General features: G+C 44.4%; 1 protein-coding gene across 9 annotated transcripts in view; it reads left to right on the forward strand.

The window, feature by feature from the left end:
* PHF14 (PHD finger protein 14) overlaps nt 1-23,241 on the forward strand; it is a 311,444-nt gene that overhangs the window by 129,373 nt on the left and 158,830 nt on the right. For 7 of the 9 annotated variants that reach the window (XR_012233474.1, XM_073582107.1, XM_073582108.1 and 4 more), the window contains exons 15-17: nt 5,035-5,172; nt 17,851-17,907; nt 18,000-18,121. The exons of 1 other annotated variant lie outside the window; for it this stretch is intronic. Coding sequence is in view for 7 of the 8 variants with exons in the window: in XM_073582107.1 (XP_073438208.1) it covers nt 5,035-5,172; nt 17,851-17,907; nt 18,000-18,121 (317 nt within the window). In the remaining variant the exon portion in view is untranslated. The remainder of the gene's footprint in view (nt 1-5,034; nt 5,173-17,850; nt 17,908-17,999; nt 18,122-23,241) is intronic. One more of the 9 variants, XM_073582104.1, reaches the window with a different exon arrangement.

A 23,241-nucleotide genomic window follows, 5' to 3' on the forward strand; every position in this document is an offset into this window, starting at 1 on the left:
TCCACCGCCCAGAAGACCCTCGGGGCAAAAAACAGGTGAACGAACCCGAGCAACAGAAACTCATTAAAAATGAGCGTTCCATATCTGCACCGACGGCGTAAGCGGCTGACGGATACAAAGCCTTATTAATTATGGAACACCCCGATAACATGTCACACAATGTCCACAATCCACCAAATGGCCCCACTAACAATAATTGGGGCGCGGGGGACCCTCAGTGGCTTCTATTCTGATATTGCGACTTGTTTCTCATGAATCTGAATTATTTGGCTCCTTTCAAGTTCTCGCTGCTCGTTCTGTATCCGGGCCGAGGTGATGTGCAGGCGGGAGAATCGTACGGGGGCTTTCTACGTTTGCATAAGGTGCAGGGTATTTCGCCAACAACGGGCATTCTGAAGGGAAACGGGCAGCGTTTATATGGTGTAATTATAGGTCTAGTTTACCATTTATGAGGTCTGTCTTCCTGTGCTGGGGTGTGTAAAAATAATCTGACGCCAGTTACTGTAATAACAGGATAAGCAAAAATGTATCTGCTAGAGATCTGCACATTACAGATTACTCTGTGTAGAAAGATAATTCACTGTCTGCATACATTCCATTGCTTATCCTCTATTATACCCCAGAGCTGCACTCACTATTCTGCTGGTGCAGTCACTGTGTACATACATTACATTACTGATCCTGAGTTACATCCTGTATTATACCCCAGAGCTGCACTCACTATTCTGCTGGTGCAGTCACTGTGTACATACATTACATTACTGATCCTGAGTTACATCCTGTATTATACCCCAGAGCTGCACTCACTATTCTGCTGGTGCAGTCACTGTGTACATATATTACATTACTGATCCTGAGTTACATCCTGTATTATACCCCGGAGCTGCACTCACTATTCTGCTGGTGCAGTCACTGTGTACATACATTACATTACTGATCCTGAGTTACATCCTGTATTATACCCCAGAGCTGCACTCACTATTCTGCTGGTGCAGTCACTGTGTACATATATTACATTACTGATCCTGAGTTACATCCTGTATTATACTCCAGAGCTGCACTCACTATTCTGCTGGTGCAGTCACTGTGTACATACATTACATTACTGATCCTGAGTTACATCCTGTATTATACCCCAGAGCTGCACTCACTATTCTGCTGGTGCAGTCACTGTGTACATACATTACATTACTGATCCTGAGTTACATCCTGTATTATACCCCAGATCTGCACTCACTATTCTGCTGGTGCAGACACTGTGTACATACATTACTGATCCTGCGTTACATCCTGTATTATACCCCAGAGCTGCTCTCACTAATCTGCTGGTGCAGTCACTGTGTACATACATTACATTACTGATCCTGAGTTGCATCCTGTATTATTCTCCAGAGCTGCACTCACTATTCTGCTGGTGCAGTCACTGTGTACATACATTACATTACTGATCCTGAGTTACATCTTGTATTATACTCCAGAGCTGCTCTCACTATTCTGCTGGTGCAGACACTGTGTACATACATTACATTACTGATCCTGCGTTACATCCTGTATTATACCCCAGAGCTGCACTCACTATTCTGCTGGTGCAGACACTGTGTACATACATTACATTACTGATCCTGAGTTACCTCCTGTATTATACCCCGGAGCTGCACTCACTATTCTGCTGGTGCAGTCACTGTGTACATACATTACATTACTGATCCTGAGTTACATCCTGTATTATACCCCAGAGCTGCACTCACTATTCTGCTGGTGCAGTCACTGTGTACATACGTTACATTACTGATCCTGAGTTACATCCTGTATTATACTCCAGAGCTGCTCTCACTAATCTGCTGGTGCAGACACTGTGTACATACATTACATTACTGATCCTGCGTTACATCCTGTATTATACCCCAGAGCTGCACTCACTATTCTGCTGGTGCAGTCACTGTGTACATACATGACATTACTGATCCTGAGTTACATCCTGTATTATACCCCAGAGCTGCACTCACTATTCTGCTGGTGCAGGCACTGTGTACATACATGACATTACTGATCCTGAGTTACATCCTGTATTATACTCCAGAGCTGCACTCACTATTCTGCTGGTGCAGTCACTGTGTACATACATGACATTACTGATCCTGAGTTACATCCAGTATTATACCCCAGAGCTGCACTCACTATTCTGCTGGTGCAGTCACTGTGTACATACATTACTGATCCTGAGTTACATCCTGTATTATACTCCAGAGCTGCACTCACTATTCTGCTGGTGCAGTCACTGTGTACATATATTACATTACTGATCCTGAGATACCTCCTGTATTATATTCCAGAGCTGCACTCACTATTCTGCTGGTGCAGTCACTGTGTACATATATTACATTACTGATCCTGAGATACCTCCTGTATTATATTCCAGAGCTGCACTCACTATTCTGCTGGTGCAGTCACTGTGTACATACATTACATTACTGATCCTGAGTTACATCCTGTATTATACTCCAGAGCTGCACTCACTATTCTGCTGGCGCAGTCACTGTGTACATACATTACATTACTGATCCTGAGTTACATCCTGTATTATACTCCAGAGCTGCAATCACTATTCTGCTGGTGCAGTCACTGTGTGCATACATTACATTACTGATCCTGAGTTACATCCTGTATTATACTCCAGAGCTGCACTCACTATTCTGCTGGTGCAGTCACTGTGTACATACATTACATTACTGATCCTGAGTTACATCCTGTATTATACTCCAGAGCTGCACTCAATATTGTGCTGGTGCAGTCACTGTGTACATACATTACATTACTGATCCTGAGTTACATCCTGTATTATACTCCAGAGCTGCACTCACTATTCTGCTGGTGCAGTCACTATGTACATACATTACTGATGCTGAGTTACCTCCTGTATTATACTCCAGAGCTGTGATTCTTATGAATAGGAGCTGTGCTGCAGTGCACATTGTATGGAGCTGCAGTATATAATAGTTGGGCGTTGAGTGTCTGATCTCATATTGATGATCTATCCTTCCTATAGATATGGATAGATGATCTTTTTTTTGGTGTGATCGGTCAACCCCTTTAGAATGTATCATTTTCCTAAAATTGGTTAGATGTTCTTATTTTTTGCTTCTATTGTTGTTTTGCTGTTATTAGAATTAAGTAACCAGTGCTCCGTGAAAAGCTTTTTGACCTTTTTTTTTCCCTACCGTGTCCTGTTTTCACACCTTCTGAGAATGCCAATAATCCCAACGCTTCGCTCGGTGCACAGTCTCGAGCAATGTTCAACTCTCCTCCAGATTCCTGCTCAGGTCTTTAAGTGCAGATTGTACCTTCTGATGCATGATCACTCCATTCCCGGCCTCATTGATCTGATCTTTCACTTTTTTTTCCCATTTTGCTTGAAGATAAACCTCGAAGCATCCTGCAAATAGGACACGTCACCTTTAATAGGTGCTGTTGTCATGAATGTAGTACAGGAGGGTCACTTATTGGCAAGCTTTTTAGATCAAGAGGACATGAAAGGTCAAAAGGATTATGGTAAAATCAGATGTCACTTTCAGAATCATTACAATAGCTTTTTTTTTAACTCTTGGTACAATGTGGGTCACTACTCAAGTAGACTTATATTCTCTAAGAGGGCCTGAGCTGCTGAGACTACACTAAAGGCCTATCAAACCTGCCTGTTTAGATTTTTGCAGATTATGTGTAAAAGTTAGGCTGATTGTAGGATGTATGACTTAAAGGAGATCTGTCGGTTATGAGAAAAGGAAAAAAAAAAGTGACCCGAATAGCAAAGGGAATCCTTGTACTCGGATATATAAGGATTTGTCCTGTTTTGCTCTTTTTCAATTCTATGGCCCATAGAAGGAGCGTTTATCAACCTACATTCTCGTAAATTTGCCAGAAGAAAATGATAAAAATAGTGAATTAATTCACTAATTCATCAATAGGCAACAAATCAGGCAATTGCATATTTGTCCTACCTTCCATGAGGAGCCTAAATTCCATGCTAAATTTTGTGCAGAATATTGTTAATTATTAGCCATGTAATAATAAGACGTCTGTCTATTGTGCCGCCTAGAGGACAAATCTGGTTCTAAAGGGTTCATTTGCAAGAGGATAAGAAAATTGGTTCTAAAGGGTTAATCTGCAAGAGGAGGACAAAACTGCTTCTAAAGGGTTTGTTTGCAAGAGGAGGACAAAACTGCTTCTAAAGGGTTAATCTGCAGAAGATAGAATCTGCTTATGAAGAGTTGATTTGAACCTCCCACTGCACTTTAAGCAGACAGCCAGAGAAGGCAATAACAAGATTTTACCGGTGTTGCTGTTTTTAGCTTCCTTCTCTATTATTTGCTGGTATTCATCTAACTTCTTTATAAGAATATTCAACATCAAGTGGGAGACAGCGATAAAACCATAGTACATATATATTTTCTCTACGATTACACACTGCACCCCCCTCCGTCTCCTCCCATGGAGTGGTATCTCCCATCTCATAAGCAGGAAGTCTCACAATGTAATAATAGTGGGACGGCAGAGAGCCAGATATCAACTGACTTCAGTCTCACTTTTACAAAAGGGCCAGAACTATTATTACAAAATTAAACAGGCTTTTTTATTTTGTTTCCTAATTTTGTATTCTCTTTTTTTTTGTTTTCTGCTGTGTACGCAGTTCTATTTTTCCAGATGTTTTCTCCAGATTAAAAGTTTGTAGCAAATCGCACAGCAAGTTCTCCCCGCAGAGTGTTTTTACTTAAGGAATGTTTAAGCAATTTTTTTCAACTTTTCGTAAAACGAGCAACTTTTTTTTTGTTGTAAATTAGTTGTAAAAATAGTTAAAGACAGAAAAATGCCACAAGATAAAATGAAAAAAGAAAAATGACTTAAAAAAAAAAAAAAACTGATCCAACAGACAACACCTACTAGTCAGTGCTTGGCTGATAAGATTCGGCTCTGTCCTGAAGGATTAGGTATCGGATGAAGGTTCTGCATAATGTCTGATATTTCTCCCGTTTCTTTCAGAAGCTTTGCCTTAGAGGAAGGCGGAAAAGCTCCCAGTTAAATTACGAATTCTCCGAGGAAGTAAAGGAGAAGCTGCCGGATCCGGCCAAGCGAGCAGAGGTCCTCCTCGAGCACGCTCCGCGGAGTGAACTGTTGTCGGTAATGTGAACACTTTTTTTCTTTTTTTTTTTTACTTTACATTTTAATTCACCATCCTGAAAATAGCTCTCTTTAGCGGCAGCCATGTGTGGACCCATCTCGTCCTGTCTTATCGGCACGAGATCTTCTTTGTCTTTGACTTATTTTATAAAGTAGGAATAACCCTTTAACCCCTGCAAGAATCGGCCTTTTTTTTCCCTTTTTTTTTTTTTCTTCTTCCAAGAGCGATACCCATTTTTTTGTTTTTCCGTTGACGTGGTGGAATGAGAACTTGTTCCTGGAAATTCCAAGTGCGGAGAAATTGTGAAAAAAAAAAAAAAAAATGCCCACATTTTTTTTTTTTTTTTTAATGTACTAAGTACACTATATAGTAAAACTGACTTGGCATTCTAATTCCTCAGGTCAGTACGAGTGCGCAGGAATCAAACATGCATAGGTTCTTTTTTGTTGTTTTTTTTTTTTAACTTTCTCAAGTTTTGGTCAATGCGGTTGTGTGAGGGCTTCTTTTTTTGTGTCCTGAGCAGACGTTATTACTGATACCATTTTAGGGTAGATTAGCCGCATCTTCATTTGTTAATCGGTTTTGGGAGCCGTCACCTAGCCGAGCGTTGAGCTGACCGCTATCAGGTGTATGGGCATTAATGACTGTAGAATACTTTAGGGGTTTAAAAGATCCCCGGTGTAACACTACTTTAGTCAGAGATGTTCTTCCACGCCTCCAGCCCAATAATCTGTATTGGACTGACGGGTTCCTTACCCCCCCCTTGCTATGTTGTGACTTTTTCTTCTGTAGAACCGCCTTGTCTAGATCTCTGGAGATGGATTCAGTGAAAGTTGGCAGAATCAATAGAGTGCGTCTAAGGCCTCTTTCACACTTTCGTTTTTGACAATCAGTCAAGATCCGCCAATTTTGAAAAAAACCGGATCCGCTATTTTTCTTTGCAGATCCGTTTTTTTCCCCATTGACTTTCATTATTGGCGGATCCTGACTGATTGCCGTCCGTTGCATCCGTTTTTTTGAGGATCCGCCACAATGTTAGTGTCCGTCAACATCCTCAAAGATTTCCAAACGGAGCTTGTAACCTTTTTTTTGTCCGGCGGATCCTCCAGACACTGAATTAACCCCAAAATCTGTCTGGGTGCTGGAAAAAAAAAAATCTCTCTCTCCTCTCTCTCCTCTCTCTCCTCTCTCTCCTCTCTCTCCTCTCTCTCCTCTCTCTCCTCTCTCTCCTCTCTCTCCTCTCTCTCCTCTCTCTCCTCTCTCTCCTCTCTCTCCTCTCTCTCCTCTCTCTCCTCTCTCTCCTCTCTCTCCTCTCTCTCTCTCTCCTCTCCTCTCTCTCTCTCCTCTCCTCTCTCTCTCTCCTCTCCTCTCCTCTCTCTCTCCTCTCTCTCTCCTCTTTCTCCTTCCCTGCCAGCGGTTCCTTTAAATTTCCTCATTTTCAGGATCCGTCTAAAAACGGATCCTGTGCCATCCGTTCACATCAGTTGAGAACGGATCCGCTTGTCTGCCTTTTTGGCGGATTATAACTGATGCAAATAACTGAAGTGTGAAAGAGGCCTTAGCCTACCATTTGTAGGTTGCACACTCCTTTAATTATGGAGCAGGTTGTTACAGCTCAGTACTTCCTCCCTTTCTGCTGCAGGAACAGATAAACGGAGCAATTTAAAGAGAGAACAGGAAAATGATAGGTGGTCTGACCAGTGTGTCCCCCCTGTTTTGAATCAAGTGGGCTTGTGCGTGCTTGACCACTGCTCCATTCATTGTCTATAAGACTGTCCGAGATGACAGAGTACATTGATCTACTATTTCCAGACATTGCTGTTGATCAACATGGGGTCTCTGCGGTTTTGACTCCTGGAAGTTATCACTTATCCATTAAACTGATAGCTACTGCTTACTGGAATATACCCCTTTAAATACCCTGAATGGTTTACCAATAACACACATGGGGATTGCACGTTTTCTGTGTGTCTGTAGGGGGAACATATTAGTTAATAACGTCCTGTGATTACAGCAGCCTCTGCGCTGATTCAGGCTTTCTCTAGGAATGCGTAGGAGTGTCAGTAGTAATGTTTGTGACCAGTCCTATAGAAACGGTGACTTCTCTTCCGCGCCACTGTAACTAGTTACATGGCAAACGATAGCAGCCGACCCATATCCCGTACAGTGAAAAACAAGTACGATTAAATCCTGAATCTGCCGTTCTTGCTCTTCTGGCTTCTTATATCTCCGGCTCTTCGCATGAACCATTGAGAGACACGTTTGTGCTGAGCCCGGGATTGTGTTGTCTGCTCCGACGTGCTCTTATAAATTCTTCCTAAAATAAAAATCTAGAGTTCCCAATCAGCGGCTATTATGTTTCCGCTACTCCGCAGCGCGCTCTAATAAATAGAAGCGGTCGCTACTTAAAGAAAGCGGTTGCCTTGTTAATTTGTAGATTTCTCAGTTTTGCTGCCTGCTGGATTTTATTTTACATTTTGAGATTTTCTCTGTTCTTTATTTTCATGACTAAAATGTTTTGTAAGATCTTTTTCCACGAATGAAAATAAATATATATATATATATATATATATATATATATATATATATATATATATACGGTATATAAAATTCACAAGTCTACAGCCAGAGTAACTGTAGACTGGACAACCCCTTTAAGTGTACACCCCCCAAATTCATGGCGCATGCACGCTTGAACCTATTACAGCACACTTGATTCTTTATGAGCATACGTCGGACTGTCAACTCGGCGCATGCAATTATAAACCGTTTCTAGTGTGCATGCGCAGACGGTCACTTTAGAGCATGTGCACTTGATACTATATCTTGGCGCATGCACACTAGAACATCTGCTATTTAATACTCATGCGCTGGGTGGCCAATTTGGTGCATGCAAGTATGATATGCGTTACAGATTCCAGCATGTCATGTCATGTGGGTTAGGTGATGTGGCATCAAGCACTGAAGGATCAGGGGTGTCTTTGCTTCATGTGGGCATGTAATCGACCATCTGGCGTTTTTGCACCAAATGCCAAATGTGCTGTAACGCAGTTTCAAGTGCGCGTGTCATCAGACGCTGAATATGGAGCATGCGCACTATACGCTAAATAAAAGGCAACATACCAGCGCATGTGCACTAAAACCTTGATTGGAGCGTGATTTTAGTCATGGACGTGAGTCACATGATGAGACATCGAGCCCTGGGCGACCCGATGTCCTATCTTCATATAGTAACCCGTGTGCATGCTTTACATTGACTGGTTGGCGCCTGCACATTAAAATCCAATCTCTAGTGCACTTGATACTAAATGATAGTAGCACACATTGCAACAGGTGAGTGAGTCCTGTGATGGGTCATCTACAACAATAGTTCCAAAAAGTTTGGCCGCAGTGTAATATGTAAAGAAAACAAGACACCTTCTATGTTCTACTGGCAATAAAAGATTTCCAGATCATTGCAATCTTGTTTTCTTTACATTTTACAGAGACGCCAATGTTTTGGAATTGGAAATGTAAATCCCCAGGGTTTTGATTTTGCCTATAATGAGAGGCGATAACTTGCTGATTCATTGGGACCCACAAAGACGATGAGAAAGGGCTTCTGAAGTGCCCTAGTGGAAAGGAGCGACAGCCGCTCATGTGCACCAGAGTGTCTATGTGACGGCAGTAGCTAGGCACTGTACTTCATTATACCCAAGGATCTCATAGACAATGAACTGTGCAGAGATGTACATGCGCCACCATCTATCCATTCACACTGTGCACGCAAATGGTGATTTCCATCTTCATAGGACGATATTGCTGCTGATCTATTCCTTTAACATTTCCATCTGCTGTTGAAGTATTAACACTCTTCTTCTTCGTATTCCTTCTTTGTCTTCCTCCTCCTTCGTCTCCCTCTGTCTTCCCTCCTTCTTTGTCCTCCTCCCTCCTTCGCTCCTTCATCTTCCTCCTTCACTCCATCTTCCTCCTTCAATCCATCTTCCTTCCTTTCCCCCCTTTTCCTTCTTTTTTTCCTGTCTTCCTTTCTTTCTCCTTCGCCTCATTGGGGGACACAGAGACTGTGGGTGTGTGCTTCTGCCGTCTGGAGGCTGACACTAAGTATACAAAAAAAGAGTTAGCTCCTCCTCCGCCGCATACACCCTCGCCCCCAGACCGGGCGTAACTCAGTTTTTTGCTTAGTGTCTGATGGAGGCACACGCAGTCTGGAGCTCCAGACTAGATTTTTTTTTTTTTTTTTTTTTTTTGGTCTCTTTCTATGAAGATAAGATAGGGGCGACGGATCCTATAGAGAGGGTCCGATCTCCCCAAATCATCAACGGGCGACCACGTGTGAGTAGCCCTCCACGTGTTTTCTCTCCCGCACCGAGGGACACATCTGGGACTTTTCCCCAGACAACTATTTTTCTTTGTTATTTTTCTAAAGAGGTGGCAACGCATCCTGATAAAAGGATTCGGTTCCCCATGAACCCCAGCGGGCGAGCACGTGTGAGTGATCCTCCACGTTGTTACTCTCCTGCAACGTGGGAATGCATTAATGCCCCGACCACCCCTAGGTAGGACACCAGGGGTGGTCCTGGAGGCGCAGGTGAGCCAAGGGAGCGAAGCGTCGAAGACTGGTGCAGTAGCCTCCCCCTCCCGGTCAGGTCGGGCTGGCAGGGATGGGGTTGAGAGCACCACAAGCCCACGGCGCAGAAGCCACAGGGGGGAGGCCCGGCTCACCTCTCTTGTTGATGGGCGTGGAGTGTAGCCAGAGCCCCGTCGGCGGCCGCGCTGTGTGGTGCGGGGAGCTCCGCCCCCCTCCCTCTCCTCTTTTCCTCGCAAAGTGCGGCCGGAAGCCGCCGCCTATCTCCCGGAGTGCGCCGCAAGTGCCCCGGCGAGTAACGCCGCACGCCCCGTGGAAGAGACGCAAGGTGGACATTACCGGTGGGTGAGTGCAACCCCGTTTCGAGTGCCGCACTAGTGGTCAAGGAAGGGGTTATCCTCCTCCTCCTACCCTACCGTGCAATATGTCTGGCAAAGGGAAAGCTCATTCTTTCCTATATGCTGTTTGCGTTTCCTGTGGGGTCAGGCTGCCTAAGGCGCAGCCAGATAAATTTTGTGAAGCCTGCGAGTCGGAGCGAGCCCAGGAGCCCCCCATTGTTGCAGAGCCCAGAAGTCAGGACCCCCCAGAATGGGTGGTGTCTTTATCACACTCTATGATGTCCCTTACAAGGGCAATTGAGTCTCTTCGAGGCCCGGGCAGGGACAAGGATGGTGGTCTGCCAGCGGAAGACAGCTCGTCCACGTCTCAGGACCCTCCGACCGTTAGAGGCCGCTCCAGCACCAGACAAGCTCTTAGCAAAAGAGCTCGTTCCCCGTCGGCTGGACCCTCTGGGGTTTCGGCGGCGGGTATTAGGGCATCTCGTTCCCCGTCGCCGAGCTCGGGAAGCGAGCAGGATGAGGGCGAGGAGGAGGGAGAGGAGGCCTGGAATCCAGAAAGCCTGGGATACCAAGACTCGGTGGACAGCCTCATTGAGGCAGTCAACCAGACTTTAGAGATCGAGGACGATGTGTCCACGGCCTCAGGTCACAAGGTCTCCTTCAAGAAGACCAGGCGACCGCATAGAAGGTTTGCCACACATCCGGAGTTCGAGGAGCTAGTCCAGAAACATAGGGAACACCCGGATAAGCGTTTTGCAATGCAAAAAGCGCTGCAAGCGAAGTATCCGTTTCCTCCTGAACTCCATAAAGGATGGGTGGAGTCGCCAGTAGTGGACCCACCGGTATCACGTTCAGCGTCAAGATCACTATTGTCGATACCCAGCGGTTCTTCTATCAAGGACCCAACTGATCGCCTTATAGAGGGGCTTGCCCGCTCAGTGTATGAGGCAGCGGGGTCGGCCCTGGCCCCCTCCTTTGCGGCTACTTGGGTGGCTAAGGCCATGGTTTCATGGGCAGACGCTCTGCATAATGCCCTCCAGGACAGAGATCTGCCTGCGGAGGTCTTGGAGGTTACAAATCAGATATCAGGGGCAAGTGATTTTCTCGTCAGCGCCTCTCTGGACGCGGCCGAGTGTTCTGCTGTGGCAGCAGCAAATGCAATCGCCGTTAGGCGAGCATTATGGCTGAGATTATGGAAAGCGGATTCTATCTCCAAAAAATCCTTGACCTCATTGCCTTTTCAGGGCAATCGGTTGTTCGGTGAGAAGCTTGATAAGCTTATCTCAGAAGCCACGGGGGGGAGGAGTAGTTTCCTCCCGCAGCAGAGGACTTGGCCAGCATTCAGGCAGACACAGAGGCGTTTTCGGCCCTTTCGTAACCCCTGGAGGGGGACTTCGGCCAGAGTATCCACCTCCGCAAATGATGGTCAGATTAGGGAAAGGCAAATCTCTTACAGAGCCAATCCGCTGGGCAGAGGCCGAGGCCGTTTGCCCAGAACGAGGGGGGCCAGATCCCAAAAGCCTCCAGCAAAATGACTCGAGGCGCTTCGTACCTACGGACGACAGGGTGGGCGGACGCCTACTAAAGTTCAGCCACGTTTGGGTCGCAGTGGCACGCGACGCCTGGGTGGCAGAACTGATATCGTCCGGGTACAAGATAGAGTTTGTCGGACTCCCGCCACGGCGATTCTTTCATTCCCGGTTTTCCGGAACAGGATCGCAGGCAGAGGGTTTGTTACAGGCCATAATGACGCTACAGCGCAACGGGGTCATTGTCCCAGTGCCGAAAAGCGAAGAGGCACAAGGTTTTTACTCCAACCTGTTTTCGGTCCCCAAAAGAGACGGGACAGTAAGGCCAGTACTAGATCTAAAAATCCTGAACAAATTCATCAGAGTCAGGCGGTTCCGGATGGAATCCCTCCGTTCGGTCATTGCAGCCATGGATCCAGGGGAGTTCCTGGCCTCGATCGATGTGCAGGATGCATATCTGCACATTCCGATTTTTCCTCCACACCAGAGGTTCCTGCGTTTTGCGATCGGAGGGCGACATTTTCAATTTGTTGCTCTGCCTTTCGGTCTGGCCACTGCTCCCAGAGTCTTTACGAAGATAATGGCGGTGGTTATGGCCATCCTGCATGCTCGGGGCATAACGGTACTACCTTACCTGGACGACCTGTTGGTAAAGGGGCCGTCGTTTCAGGCGTGCCAGGAGAATGTCAGTATCACGCTGGATACCCTGGCCCGTCTAGGCTGGTTAATCAATCGGAGCAAGTCGTCCTTGGTTCCAGCCCAAAGAATCGTGTTCCTAGGCATGATTTTCGATACCTCCCGGGGGCTGGTGATCCTCCCTCAGGACAAGGCGCAAAAAATCAAGCAAGGAGTACGCAACCTTCTGCAGCCGGGCACCAGACCCATCCGGTACGGCATGAGTGTGTTGGGCAGAATGGTGGCGGCGATGGAGGCAATCCCGTTTGCCCAGTTCCATCTCCGTCCGCTTCAGCATGCGCTCTTGTCTGCATGGGACCGGAGGCTGCTTTCTCTCAGTCATCGGTGCAAGTTGTCTCCGCTGGTCCGACATTCACTCCGGTGGTGGACTCGCGACTCGTCCCTGGTCCAGGGGAAACCTTTTCCCCCGGAGCAGTGGTTAGTGGTGACGACCGATGCAAGCCTGCATGGTTGGGGAGCAGTTTTCCAGAGTCACACAGCCCAGGGGCGGTGGTCCAGTCAGGAGATAATTCTCCCGATCAACATTCTGGAGATACGGGCAATACGATTGGCCCTGCAACATTTCCAGTGTTTTCTGAGACACCGGCCGGTGCGCATTCAGTCGGACAATGCTACAGCAGTAGCATATGTCAACCATCAAGGGGGCACGCGCAGCCAGGCAGCCATGCGCGAGGTCGGGCTGGTACTGCGTTGGGCAGAGAAGAACCGCGTGGTAATCTCAGCGGTGCACATTCCGGGAGTCGAAAACTGGGCGGCAGATTTCCTCAGCCGACAGAGGGTCGCGGCAGGGGAATGGTCCCTGCACCCCGAGGTTTTTCAACAGATCTGCCAACGGTGGGGGACACCGGACGTGGACCTTATGGCATCCAGAGAGAACGCCAAAGTACAAAGGTTCGTCGCTCGATCCCTCGACCCACAGGCAATCGCAGCAGACGCTCTGGTGCTTCCGTGGAGCCAGTTTTGTCTCCCGTACTTGTTCCCCCCGCTACCTCTCCTTCCAAGAGTCATCAGGAAGTTAAGGAGAGAGAAGGTTCCAGCAATTCTGCTGGCCCCAGACTGGCCTCGGCGGGCCTGGTATGCAGATCTGGTTCAGCTAGTGGTGGACGTACCCTGGCGTCTCCCAGATCGCCCGGACTTGCTGTCCCAAGGGCCGATCTACCATCCGAACTTAGGGGCCCTGTGTTTGACGGCGTGGCCATTGAATCTTGGCTGTTAACACAGGCAGGATTCAGGCGCGATGTGGTAGCCACGATGGTGAGTGCCCGAAAGCCTTCCTCGGCGAGAGTATATCATCGGACTTGGGAAGTTTTTTTCCGTTGGTGTAGGGATCGCGGAGTGGCTCCTCTGGTTTTTTCGATCCCCAACGTACTGGCTTTTCTGCAGGCAGGGCTGGACGCAGGATTGGCTCCGAGTTCGCTCAGAACGCAGATCTCGGCTCTGTCGGTGCTTTTCCAACGAAAGGTCGCTTCGGTCTGGCAGGTTAGGACGTTTATGCAGGGGGTCGCACATTTAGTACCCCCCTATAAGGCGCCGACGGAATCATGGGACCTGAACTTGGTGCTCAGGGCCCTTCAAGAGGCTCCTTTCGAACCGTTACAAGAGGTTTCCTTACCTTACCTGTCCAGGAAGGTCGTTTTTCTGGTAGCTATTACGTCTATTAGACGGGTTTCGGAATTGGCGGCTTTATCTTGTAAACCGCCGTTCCTGACCTTTTATAAGGATAAGGTAGTTTTAAGGCCAGCTCCTCCCTTCTTGCCGAAGGTTGTCTCTGCATTCCATATCAACGAAGACATTGTCTTACCCTCGTTTTGCCCGGCACCGGTGCACAGGGTAGAAAAGGCATTGCACACCTTGGATCTGGTAAGAGCTCTTAGGAGGTATGTGACAAGGACAGCTCCTTTCCGCCGGACAGACTCTCTATTCGTGATCCCAGAAGGGCGGCGGAAGGGGCTCGCTGCGTCCAAAGCGACTTTGGCCAGATGGGTTCGCCTGACGATCCAAGAATCTTATGAAATTAGTGGCACGCCGGTTCCGGCAGGGATCAAGGCACACTCGGCTCGAGCAGTGGGTGCCTCATGGGCACTGCGACACCAAGCTTCAGCGGAACAGGTGTGCAAAGCAGCTACCTGGTCCAGCTTGCATACGTTTGTCAAACATTATAACGTACATACCCAGGCATCCTCGGATGCATGCCTGGGAAGAAAGATTCTCCAGGCAGCAGTTGCGCACCTCTAATCAGGTGCGCAAAATAGCATGGATTGGGTGAGCTAAGATCCCGCCCAGGGACTGCTTTAGAACGTCCCACAGTCTCTGTGTCCCCCAATGAGACGAAGGAGAAACATGGATTTTTGTGAGTACTCACCGTAAAATCCTTTTCTCCGAGACGCTCATTGGGGGACACAGCACCCACCCTACTAGCCAGTTGGCTTTTGCTTATTTTGAGTTATACAAATCCTTATGTAAGGATAGGGGTGGTCCCTTTTCCAGACGTATAATTTCTTGCCTGAATTTAAGGCGCGTTCTCCTACTGCTTATGCACTAAACTGAGTTACGCCCGGTCTGGGGGCGAGGGTGTATGCGGCGGAGGAGGAGCTAACTCTTTTTTTGTATACTTAGTGTCAGCCTCCAGACGGCAGAAGCACACACCCACAGTCTCTGTGTCCCCCAATGAGCGTCTCGGAGAAAAGGATTTTACGGTGAGTACTCACAAAAATCCATGTTTTTCCCCTCTTCCTTTCTTTTCCCCCTCTTCCTTTCTTTTCCCCCCTCTTCCTTCCTTTTCCCCCCTCTTCCTTCCTTTTCCCCCTTCTTCCTTACTTTTTCCCCCTATTCCTTAATTTTTCCCCCTCTTCCTTAATTTTTCCCCACTTCCTTTTTTCCCCCTCTTCCTTCCTTTTCCCCCCTCTTCCTTCCTTTTCCCCCTTCTTCCTTCCTTTTTCCCCCTCTTCCTTAATTTTTCCCCACTTCCTTTTTTCCCCCTCTTCCTTCCTTTTTCCCCCTCTTCCTTAATTTTTCCCCACTTCCTTCTTTTTTTCCCCCTCTTCCTTCCTTTTCCGCCCCTCTTCTTTCCTTTTTTCCCCCCTCTTCCTTCCTTTTTTTCCCCCTTCCTTTCTTTTTCCCCCCTCTTCCTTCCTTTCCCCCCCTTCCTTCCTTTTGTCCCCCTCTTCCTTACTTTTTTTCCCCTCTTCCTTACTTTTTTCCCCCCTCTTCCTTCCTTCCCCCCCCCCCTCTTCCATCCTTTTTCCCCCCTTTCTTCCTTTTTCTGACAATATCCATCTATAAAGTTGGGCATAACCCTTTAAAGGGGCTCTGTTATCGTCTCTGGCGGGGTCCATATGATCAGCAGGTTTTTTCCCAGATATACTGTAACTGCAGTACAGCATGGAAGTTCTATTATAGGTCTTGATTATTTTTTTTTTTTTGGATGGCGCGCACCCACCTCGTACTATTCTGTATTTTTGTAGCTGATACATGAAGTTCTGATAAGTAATTAAGTTCCTCCATAGAAAACCGTCCTTCCTCCCCATTTCTCACAATGCAGCCTCCGCTGTGAACACAGATCTCATTTCCACTCTAGTCGTGAATCTGATTTATGGCGAGACCACAAAAATCTGAGCCCTAATTAAATTAAGTCTGTAGCCTCTTTCTGCTTTCTCTTCATATATCCGCTGCATTTTTTTTATATGCCGCCATCACATATTCAGTATTTTTTAACTCTGACTTAAACGTAATAACTTTTAATCTTCTTTCGTTTAGTTTTTTTATGGGTTCTAATTACCGAATGTAAAATGCCGTATTTAAATCCGTGTCACAAAAATAAAATAAATGAAATGATTAACTTCTGGCCCTGTTACGAGGAAAGCTTCATTCAGGATAGAAGCTTCCTCCGTTATTGCTGTTAAGGGGTAGTCTGGGCTTTGGGGTATATGTAGCGATGACCTATCTTTGATATTGGTGTTCAATATATAGATCGGTGGAGATCTGACATCTGGCACCCCTATTGATCAGTTCCGCTGTCAGCCTTATGTACACAGTGTTTGAATATGGCACACAGCTCTTCCCTGTTTCCATGCATGCGGCGACTTGAAGTGTATGGCGACCGCGTGGGCGTAGCTTCAGGGAGGAAGAAAGGAGGAAGTAGGCAGCCATCCGCAGCCCTCCAGAACGCAAGTGTGAAACCAGCCATATTGAAGTGGATGTGATCTGAGCTGCAGTACCCACGAATGGCCAATACTTCCATTTTCTTCTTTCTTCTTCCTTTCTTCTTCCTTATTTTTCTTTCTTCTGCCTTCTTTTTCTTTCTTCTTCTTCTACCTTCTTCTTTTTCTTCCTTCTTTCTTCCTTCTTCCTTTTTTTCCTCTTCTCCTTTTTCCTTTTTTGTTCTTCCTTCTTTTTCTTCCTTAATTCTTTTTCTTCTTTCTTCTTCTTTCTTCTTCCTTCTTATTTTTTTCTTCCTTCCTTCTTTCTTCCTTCTTTCTTTTCTCCTTTTCCTTCTCCTTTTCTCCTTCTTCCCTTTCCTTCTTCCCTTTCCTTCTTCCCTTTCCTTCTTCCCTTTCCTTCTTCCCTTTCCTTCTTCCCTTTCCTTCTTCCCTTTCCTTCTTCCCTTTCCTTCTTCCCTTTCCTTTTTTCCTTTTCTTCTTCCCTTTCCTTCTTCCCTTTCCTTCTTCCCTTTCCTTCTGCCTCCTTTTTTCTACTTCTTCCTTCTTCTTTTTCTTCTTCCTCCTATTCTTCATCCTCCTTCCTTCCTTTTTCTTTCTTCCTTCGTTACCCACTACCTAATTTCTAAACTGTTGCCACAATGGTTGTGTTCTGATTATCCAAAAAATTCTGCTTCCCACTCTTCCAAAAAAAAAAGTAGAAAATAGAGCAGCAGCAGCTACCTCTTATTCCCTGTGGCGCTCCAGCTCTGATACATTGCAGCTCCATTTGGAATTTGTGATCGCCATGGCCATCAATGACTGAATCCGTCCTGTGATGTACTACTCATTATCTTGGGTCCATCACTAGTCAGTATTATAGCTGAACCTACCACACACTAGCAGATCCGCCTTAAGACAGATACCAGCAGCTCCCAATGGGACTTATTAGCAGTGAGAGGGATCTTTTGCATCAAGAGCAAGTAAAGAGCCACATGCTGCCCTTACTATCAGAGGTGACGTTACTGCTGACAGAGACCGTATCGGACTGACAGCATAAAAGTAGCTTTTTGCTCATTGAATGGGCTTATAGGGTAATAAATCACTATAGGAATGATATATAGGAACTATGTGAATATTGCAAATGGTTATTTTTGGGGCCATAGATAATGGATCAGCACACAGTCCCATTGGCAATGAATGAAGCGATGTAGTTGGCAAATTTAGGAAAACTTTATTAAAGGTAGTTTTTCTACTGATGGCAAGCAAAGATTATGAAAATAGTAAGACATTAAATGACAAAGTACATCAGAAATGTACGGGAATTTTCATCATCCTTTGCTGTATTTTGTTTCTGAGTAAGTTAAAATGTTTATTTTATTTTTTGTTTCAGAGAACACGAGGTCAGAGGAGAAAGAGAAGCTACCTGCTTGAAGATGACCTACCGGAGGTCAGGGTTGCATAGATCTTATATAGGGGACTGGTGGAAATCTCCTGATACAGCAATGTTGTATTTCTCACATGTGTCTCTGGTTGCATCAGGAGCGGACATCGAGGGAGAGGAGACGACAACCGATGCCTTTTAATAAAAAGCTAAAATCGGAGGACCTAAGGACTGAATGTGCGGCATGTAAAGGCATCGGGGACAACGAGAACCTTGTCAGGTACCGTGTTTGGTTTTCTTCAGTCCACAAGTCACATTACGTTTACTATGTGGACATCTGACCATTATGTCTACAGTGAGCTGGTTGGGTGTTTCATTCCAAAACCATGGTGGTAAATTGGTGTTGGGGGGTCCTTTTTGCAGCTTTAATGGCCTGCAATCCTATACGAAGGCTTTCCTAAAGGTTTTGGATTGTTTATGGGAATTTGTGTCCATTTGTCAGGTCATGCACTGATGTTGGGGAAGAGGTGGTCAGAAAAGGTCTGGTTTCAAATTGGCATTTCTTGTGAGTTCCTCCACACCAAACTCCTTAAGGTATATCTTTACGCAGCTCTCTGTGTGCACAGTGGCACAGTCATGCTCCAACAGGAAAGAACCTACCCCAAACTGTCCCCACAAAGTTAGAAGAAACAAATGTGGAAGATGCAAAATTCCAAACAAAAGACCATTCTAATCCGTTCTCAACATTTTATAGTAGGAACCCTCAAACCACCAGTCCGCCAAATGGTGATTGATCGTTGCAAAAAAAAATTATTTCAAGAGTCCGGTGATCACTTGCTTTATACTGCCGCAGCTTGGCATTGAGCGTGAATGGTTTCTTAGATTTAAGACCTTAATGACTGCCACCGTACAAGCACATAGGTTGCCCGCTATCACTGTATGGATGCTGGTGAACTTCAGGATTTTGTTCTGCCCTATGCAATTGCCAGGTTCCAGTTGGTTGCCATTGCTTGGGGTTTTGAAGGCCGCCATACCTGGCATGTGAGATCTCCTATCACTAGAGTTGAGCAAAACAGGTCTGCCAGATTCATAAGTCGCCGACTTATGGCAAAGTTGGGTTTCGCCGACCGAAACCCGACCACAGCGTGAAGTCTGCCATGCGGTCGGCAAAACAAGCACCAAAGTCGGATTTCCCAGAATGCTTGCACGTGACTTTTTTCAGCCACTGAGCAAGGACGTACACTGTGGGCAACGAGATGACGTGCAGCGTCCGGGGAGAGAGAGAGAGATTTTGCGCACTTTAAAAAAGCGGTCCGGCATGTAGGTGTGTTTACTGTCCTCCACTCACTGCCGACTTTGCTTCCCCATTGATTTGCATTGGGTTTTGTGTTTCAGTCGGACCTTCGACTTTTCCCGATAGTCGGCCGATTTCGTTCAACTCAACTTTTGAGAAAGTCGAGTTTCATGAAACCCGACTCGACCCTAAAAAAGGCAAAGTCGCTCATCTCTACCTATCACGCCTTCCGCTGGGATTCATTTTCAGTTTCACAACACTCTCCAATATCAGAGCATTTCTATAGGAGATCAACTTCAAGAAAAACTAAAAAAAAAAATGCAAAAACAAGATAAATATTTTTTTAAAAAATGCAAAAAAAACCACAGTCGATATTACTGGGTATGTAATATTTCTCAACAAAATGGGGAGAAAAAAAATAACGGCAACATTTTAATTTTTCAGTCACCGTAATATCCCAAAGAAAATGCAATAGTGATCAAACTCTATAAATGTCAGCTGTACGTGCAAAAAACAAGCCCGTCAAAGAAAAACATAAAAGAATAATAAAAAAAAAAGCCACAAGTCTCAAAGTGATGACAGAGACTCCTTTTTTTCATCAAATAAAGTATTAAAAATGGTTGAGATTGCCGTAACAGTACTGACCTGGAGAGTCGTGATACAAGATCATCTTTATCACACAAAACACGCTGTAAAAATTTTACAGCATTTATAATTTTTTTTCCCCCCTCGCTTCCCAGTACCGTTATATGGTAACGTGAATGGTGTCATTCAAAACTACAAACCCTCCTGCAAAAAAACAAGACCTCATACTGCAATGTCAATAGAAAAATGAAAAAGTTATGGGTCTTGGAAGACAGGGAAGCAGAAATGAATAAAAAATGAAAAATCACCTGATTGGGAAGGGGTTAAAGAGACATCGCTCAAAATCCTTCCATCAGTGGTGGGCTGAGACCCCCACTATGGCAGGTATCCCATGCATGTGTGGATAGGAAAAGCAACTTCCTTACCTCTCACTTCCTGCACTTGATTTTTTTCCATTCAGTATCATGGGGTAAAACTAAGGACACAGTTTGCACAGTCGCTGTGTTTGTAAGGTCTTTTAATGTTCATGCAGCTGCAGAAAGGTTAATTCATTTTTTTCCTTTCGTTTTCCATGTTTTTTTCTTTGTAAATGTTAATCTATATCTGTACTGAATACCCTGCCTCTTTGGAGCCGGAGCAGCTCCTTGTCCCCTATCACAGCGTGGACCTCACAGAAAGGCTTTGACTGCAGCATCATCCCCCCCCCCCACTCCCACTTTTTTTTTTTACGTTTTATAAATGTTGCTAGAAACCCACTTTTTAGTAACAACAAGAAGACAAAAGGGAAAATTGCCACTCAACCCCCCACAAGGCCTATTCCAAGTTTTTATGCAGGTGCAACGTAGAAATATCAAGACCCAGAATCATCAAGACCGGCGTTCTGAACGTATGGAGCTCACCTCCTTTTGCTGAACCTACCCAGATTTTATAAAGTTGGAGGAGCTGACAAGTACAGGCATAAAGAAGCACCAAAAATTGCTAAAAGTTTTTGAAAATATTTTCTGACATTTCCAGCAGTTTTTATGCATGAAAATTAGCAAAATTTGCTTGATGAATCAAAGCCCAATTGATCCTGATCATGATTAGGGTGGTACATGGTTCTCTTACTTCCTTTCATTTACTCTTCCCTAGATCTTAACAAATGCTTTCTTGCTTGTCTTCTAAACCCCCCTGGGCCTTATTGACCCGAGTCATTCATTCATTTAGAGAGAAAACCTTAGGGAATACATGGCGGATCCTTTGGCGGCATCATTGTCAGCTCTCACATATTTCACTTGTAATGATGAGATTTCTGCGATTCTGTAATTGATGTGTCGAGTTTCAATAATTAGTGTCTCACATATGCTCCCCATCACATGTAATTAATAAATAGCTTTGTGTGATTGAGCACCTCAAGCCTCCTGGTTCAAGAAAACCATTGCAGGCCAAAGCGCTACTAAAAGAAGTTCATCAAAATAGTTATGTTCCTATCTGTCTCTACTGTAAATTAGATATTCTTGTACATAGCGGTAGTATTATAGTAGTTATATTCTTGTACATAGGAGCAGTATTATAGTAGCTATATTCTTGTACATAGGGGCAGTATTATAGTAGTTATATTCTTGTACATAGGAGGCAGTATTATAGTAGTTATATTCCTGTACATAGGAGCAGTATTATAGTAGTTATATTCTTGTACATAGGAGCAGTATTATAGTAGTTATATTCTTGTACATAGGGGCAGTATTATAGTAGTTATATTCTTGTACATAGGAGGCAGTATTATAGTAGTTATATTCCTGTACATAGGAGCAGTATTATAGTAGTTATATTCTTGTACATAGGAGCAGTATTATAGTAGTTATATTCTTGTACATAGGGGCAGTATTATAGTAGTTATATTCTTGTACATAGGAGCAGTATTATAGTAGTTATATTCCTGTACATAGGAGCAGTATAATAGTAGTTATATTCTTGTACATAGGAGGCAGTATTATAGTAGTTATATTCTTGTACATAGGGGGCAGTATTATAGTAGTTATATTCTTGTACATTGAGGCAGTATTATAGTAGTCATATTCTTATACATAGGAGCAGTATTATAGTAGTTATATTCTTGTACATAGGAGGCAGTATTATAGTAGTTATATTCTTGCACATAGGGAGCAGTATTATAGTAGTTATTTTCTTGCACATAGGGAGCAGTATTATAGCAGTTATATTCTTGTACATCGGAGCAGTATTACAGTAGTTATAATGTACATAGCGGCAGTATTATAGTAGTTATATTCTTGTACATAGGGGACAGTATTATAGTAGTTATACTCTTATACATAGGAGCAGTATTATAGTAGTTATATTCTTGTACATAGGAGCAGTATTATAGTAGCTATATTCTTGTACATGGGGGCAGTATTATAGTAATTATATTCCTGTACATAGGAGCAGTATTATAGTAGTTATATTCCTATACATAGGAGCAGTATTATAGTAGTTATATTCTTGTACATAGGAGCAGTATTATAGTAGTTATATTCTTGTACATAGGGGCAGTATTATAGTAGTTATATTCTTGTACATAGGAGCAGTATTATAGTAGTTATATTCCTGTACTTAGGAGCAGTATTATAGAAGTTATACTCTTGTACATAGGGGCAGTATTATAGTAGTTATATTCTTGTACATAGGAGCAGTATTATAGTAGTTATATTCTTGTACATAGGGGGCAGTATTATAGTAGTTATATTCTTGTACATTGAGGCAGTATTATAGTAGTCATATTCTTATACATAGGAGCAGTGTTATAGTAGTTATATTCTTGTACATAGGAGGCAGTATTATAGTAGTTATATTCTTGCACATAGGGAGCAGTATTATAGTAATTATTTTCTTGCACATAGGGAGCAGTATTATAGCAGTTATATTCTTGTACATTGGAGCAGTATTGTAGCTGTTATATTCTTGTAAATAGGGGCAGTATTATAGTAGTTATATTCTTGTACATAGGGGGCAGTATTATAGTAGTTATATTCTTGCACATAGGGAGCAGTATTATAGTAGTTATTTTCTTGCACATAGGGAGCAGTATTATAGCAGTTATATTCTTGTACATCGGAGCAGTATTACAGTAGTAATATTCTTGTACATTGGAGCAGTATTGTAGTTATATTCTTGTAAATAGGGGCAGTATTATAGTAGTTATATTCTTGTACATAGGGGGCAGTATTATAGTAGTTATATTCTTGCACATAGGGAGCAGTATTATAGTAGTTATTTTCTTGCACATAGGGAGCAGTATTATAGCAGTTATATTCTTGTACATAGGAGCAGTATTATAGTAGTTATATTCCTGTACATAGGAGCAGTATTATAGTAGTTATATTCTTGTACTTAGGAGCAGTATTATAGTAGTTATATTCTTGTACATCGGAGCAGTATTATAGTACTAATCTTGTACATAGGGGCAGTTTTATAGTAGTTATATTCTTGTACATAGGGGCAGTATTATAGTAGTTATATTCTTGTACATAGGGGCAGTATTA

This window comes from Dendrobates tinctorius, unplaced genomic scaffold (assembly GCF_039654945.1).
Source record: "Dendrobates tinctorius isolate UK_male_01 unplaced genomic scaffold, ASM3965494v1 ptg000070l, whole genome shotgun sequence".
Lineage (NCBI taxonomy): Eukaryota > Metazoa > Chordata > Amphibia > Anura > Dendrobatidae > Dendrobates > Dendrobates tinctorius.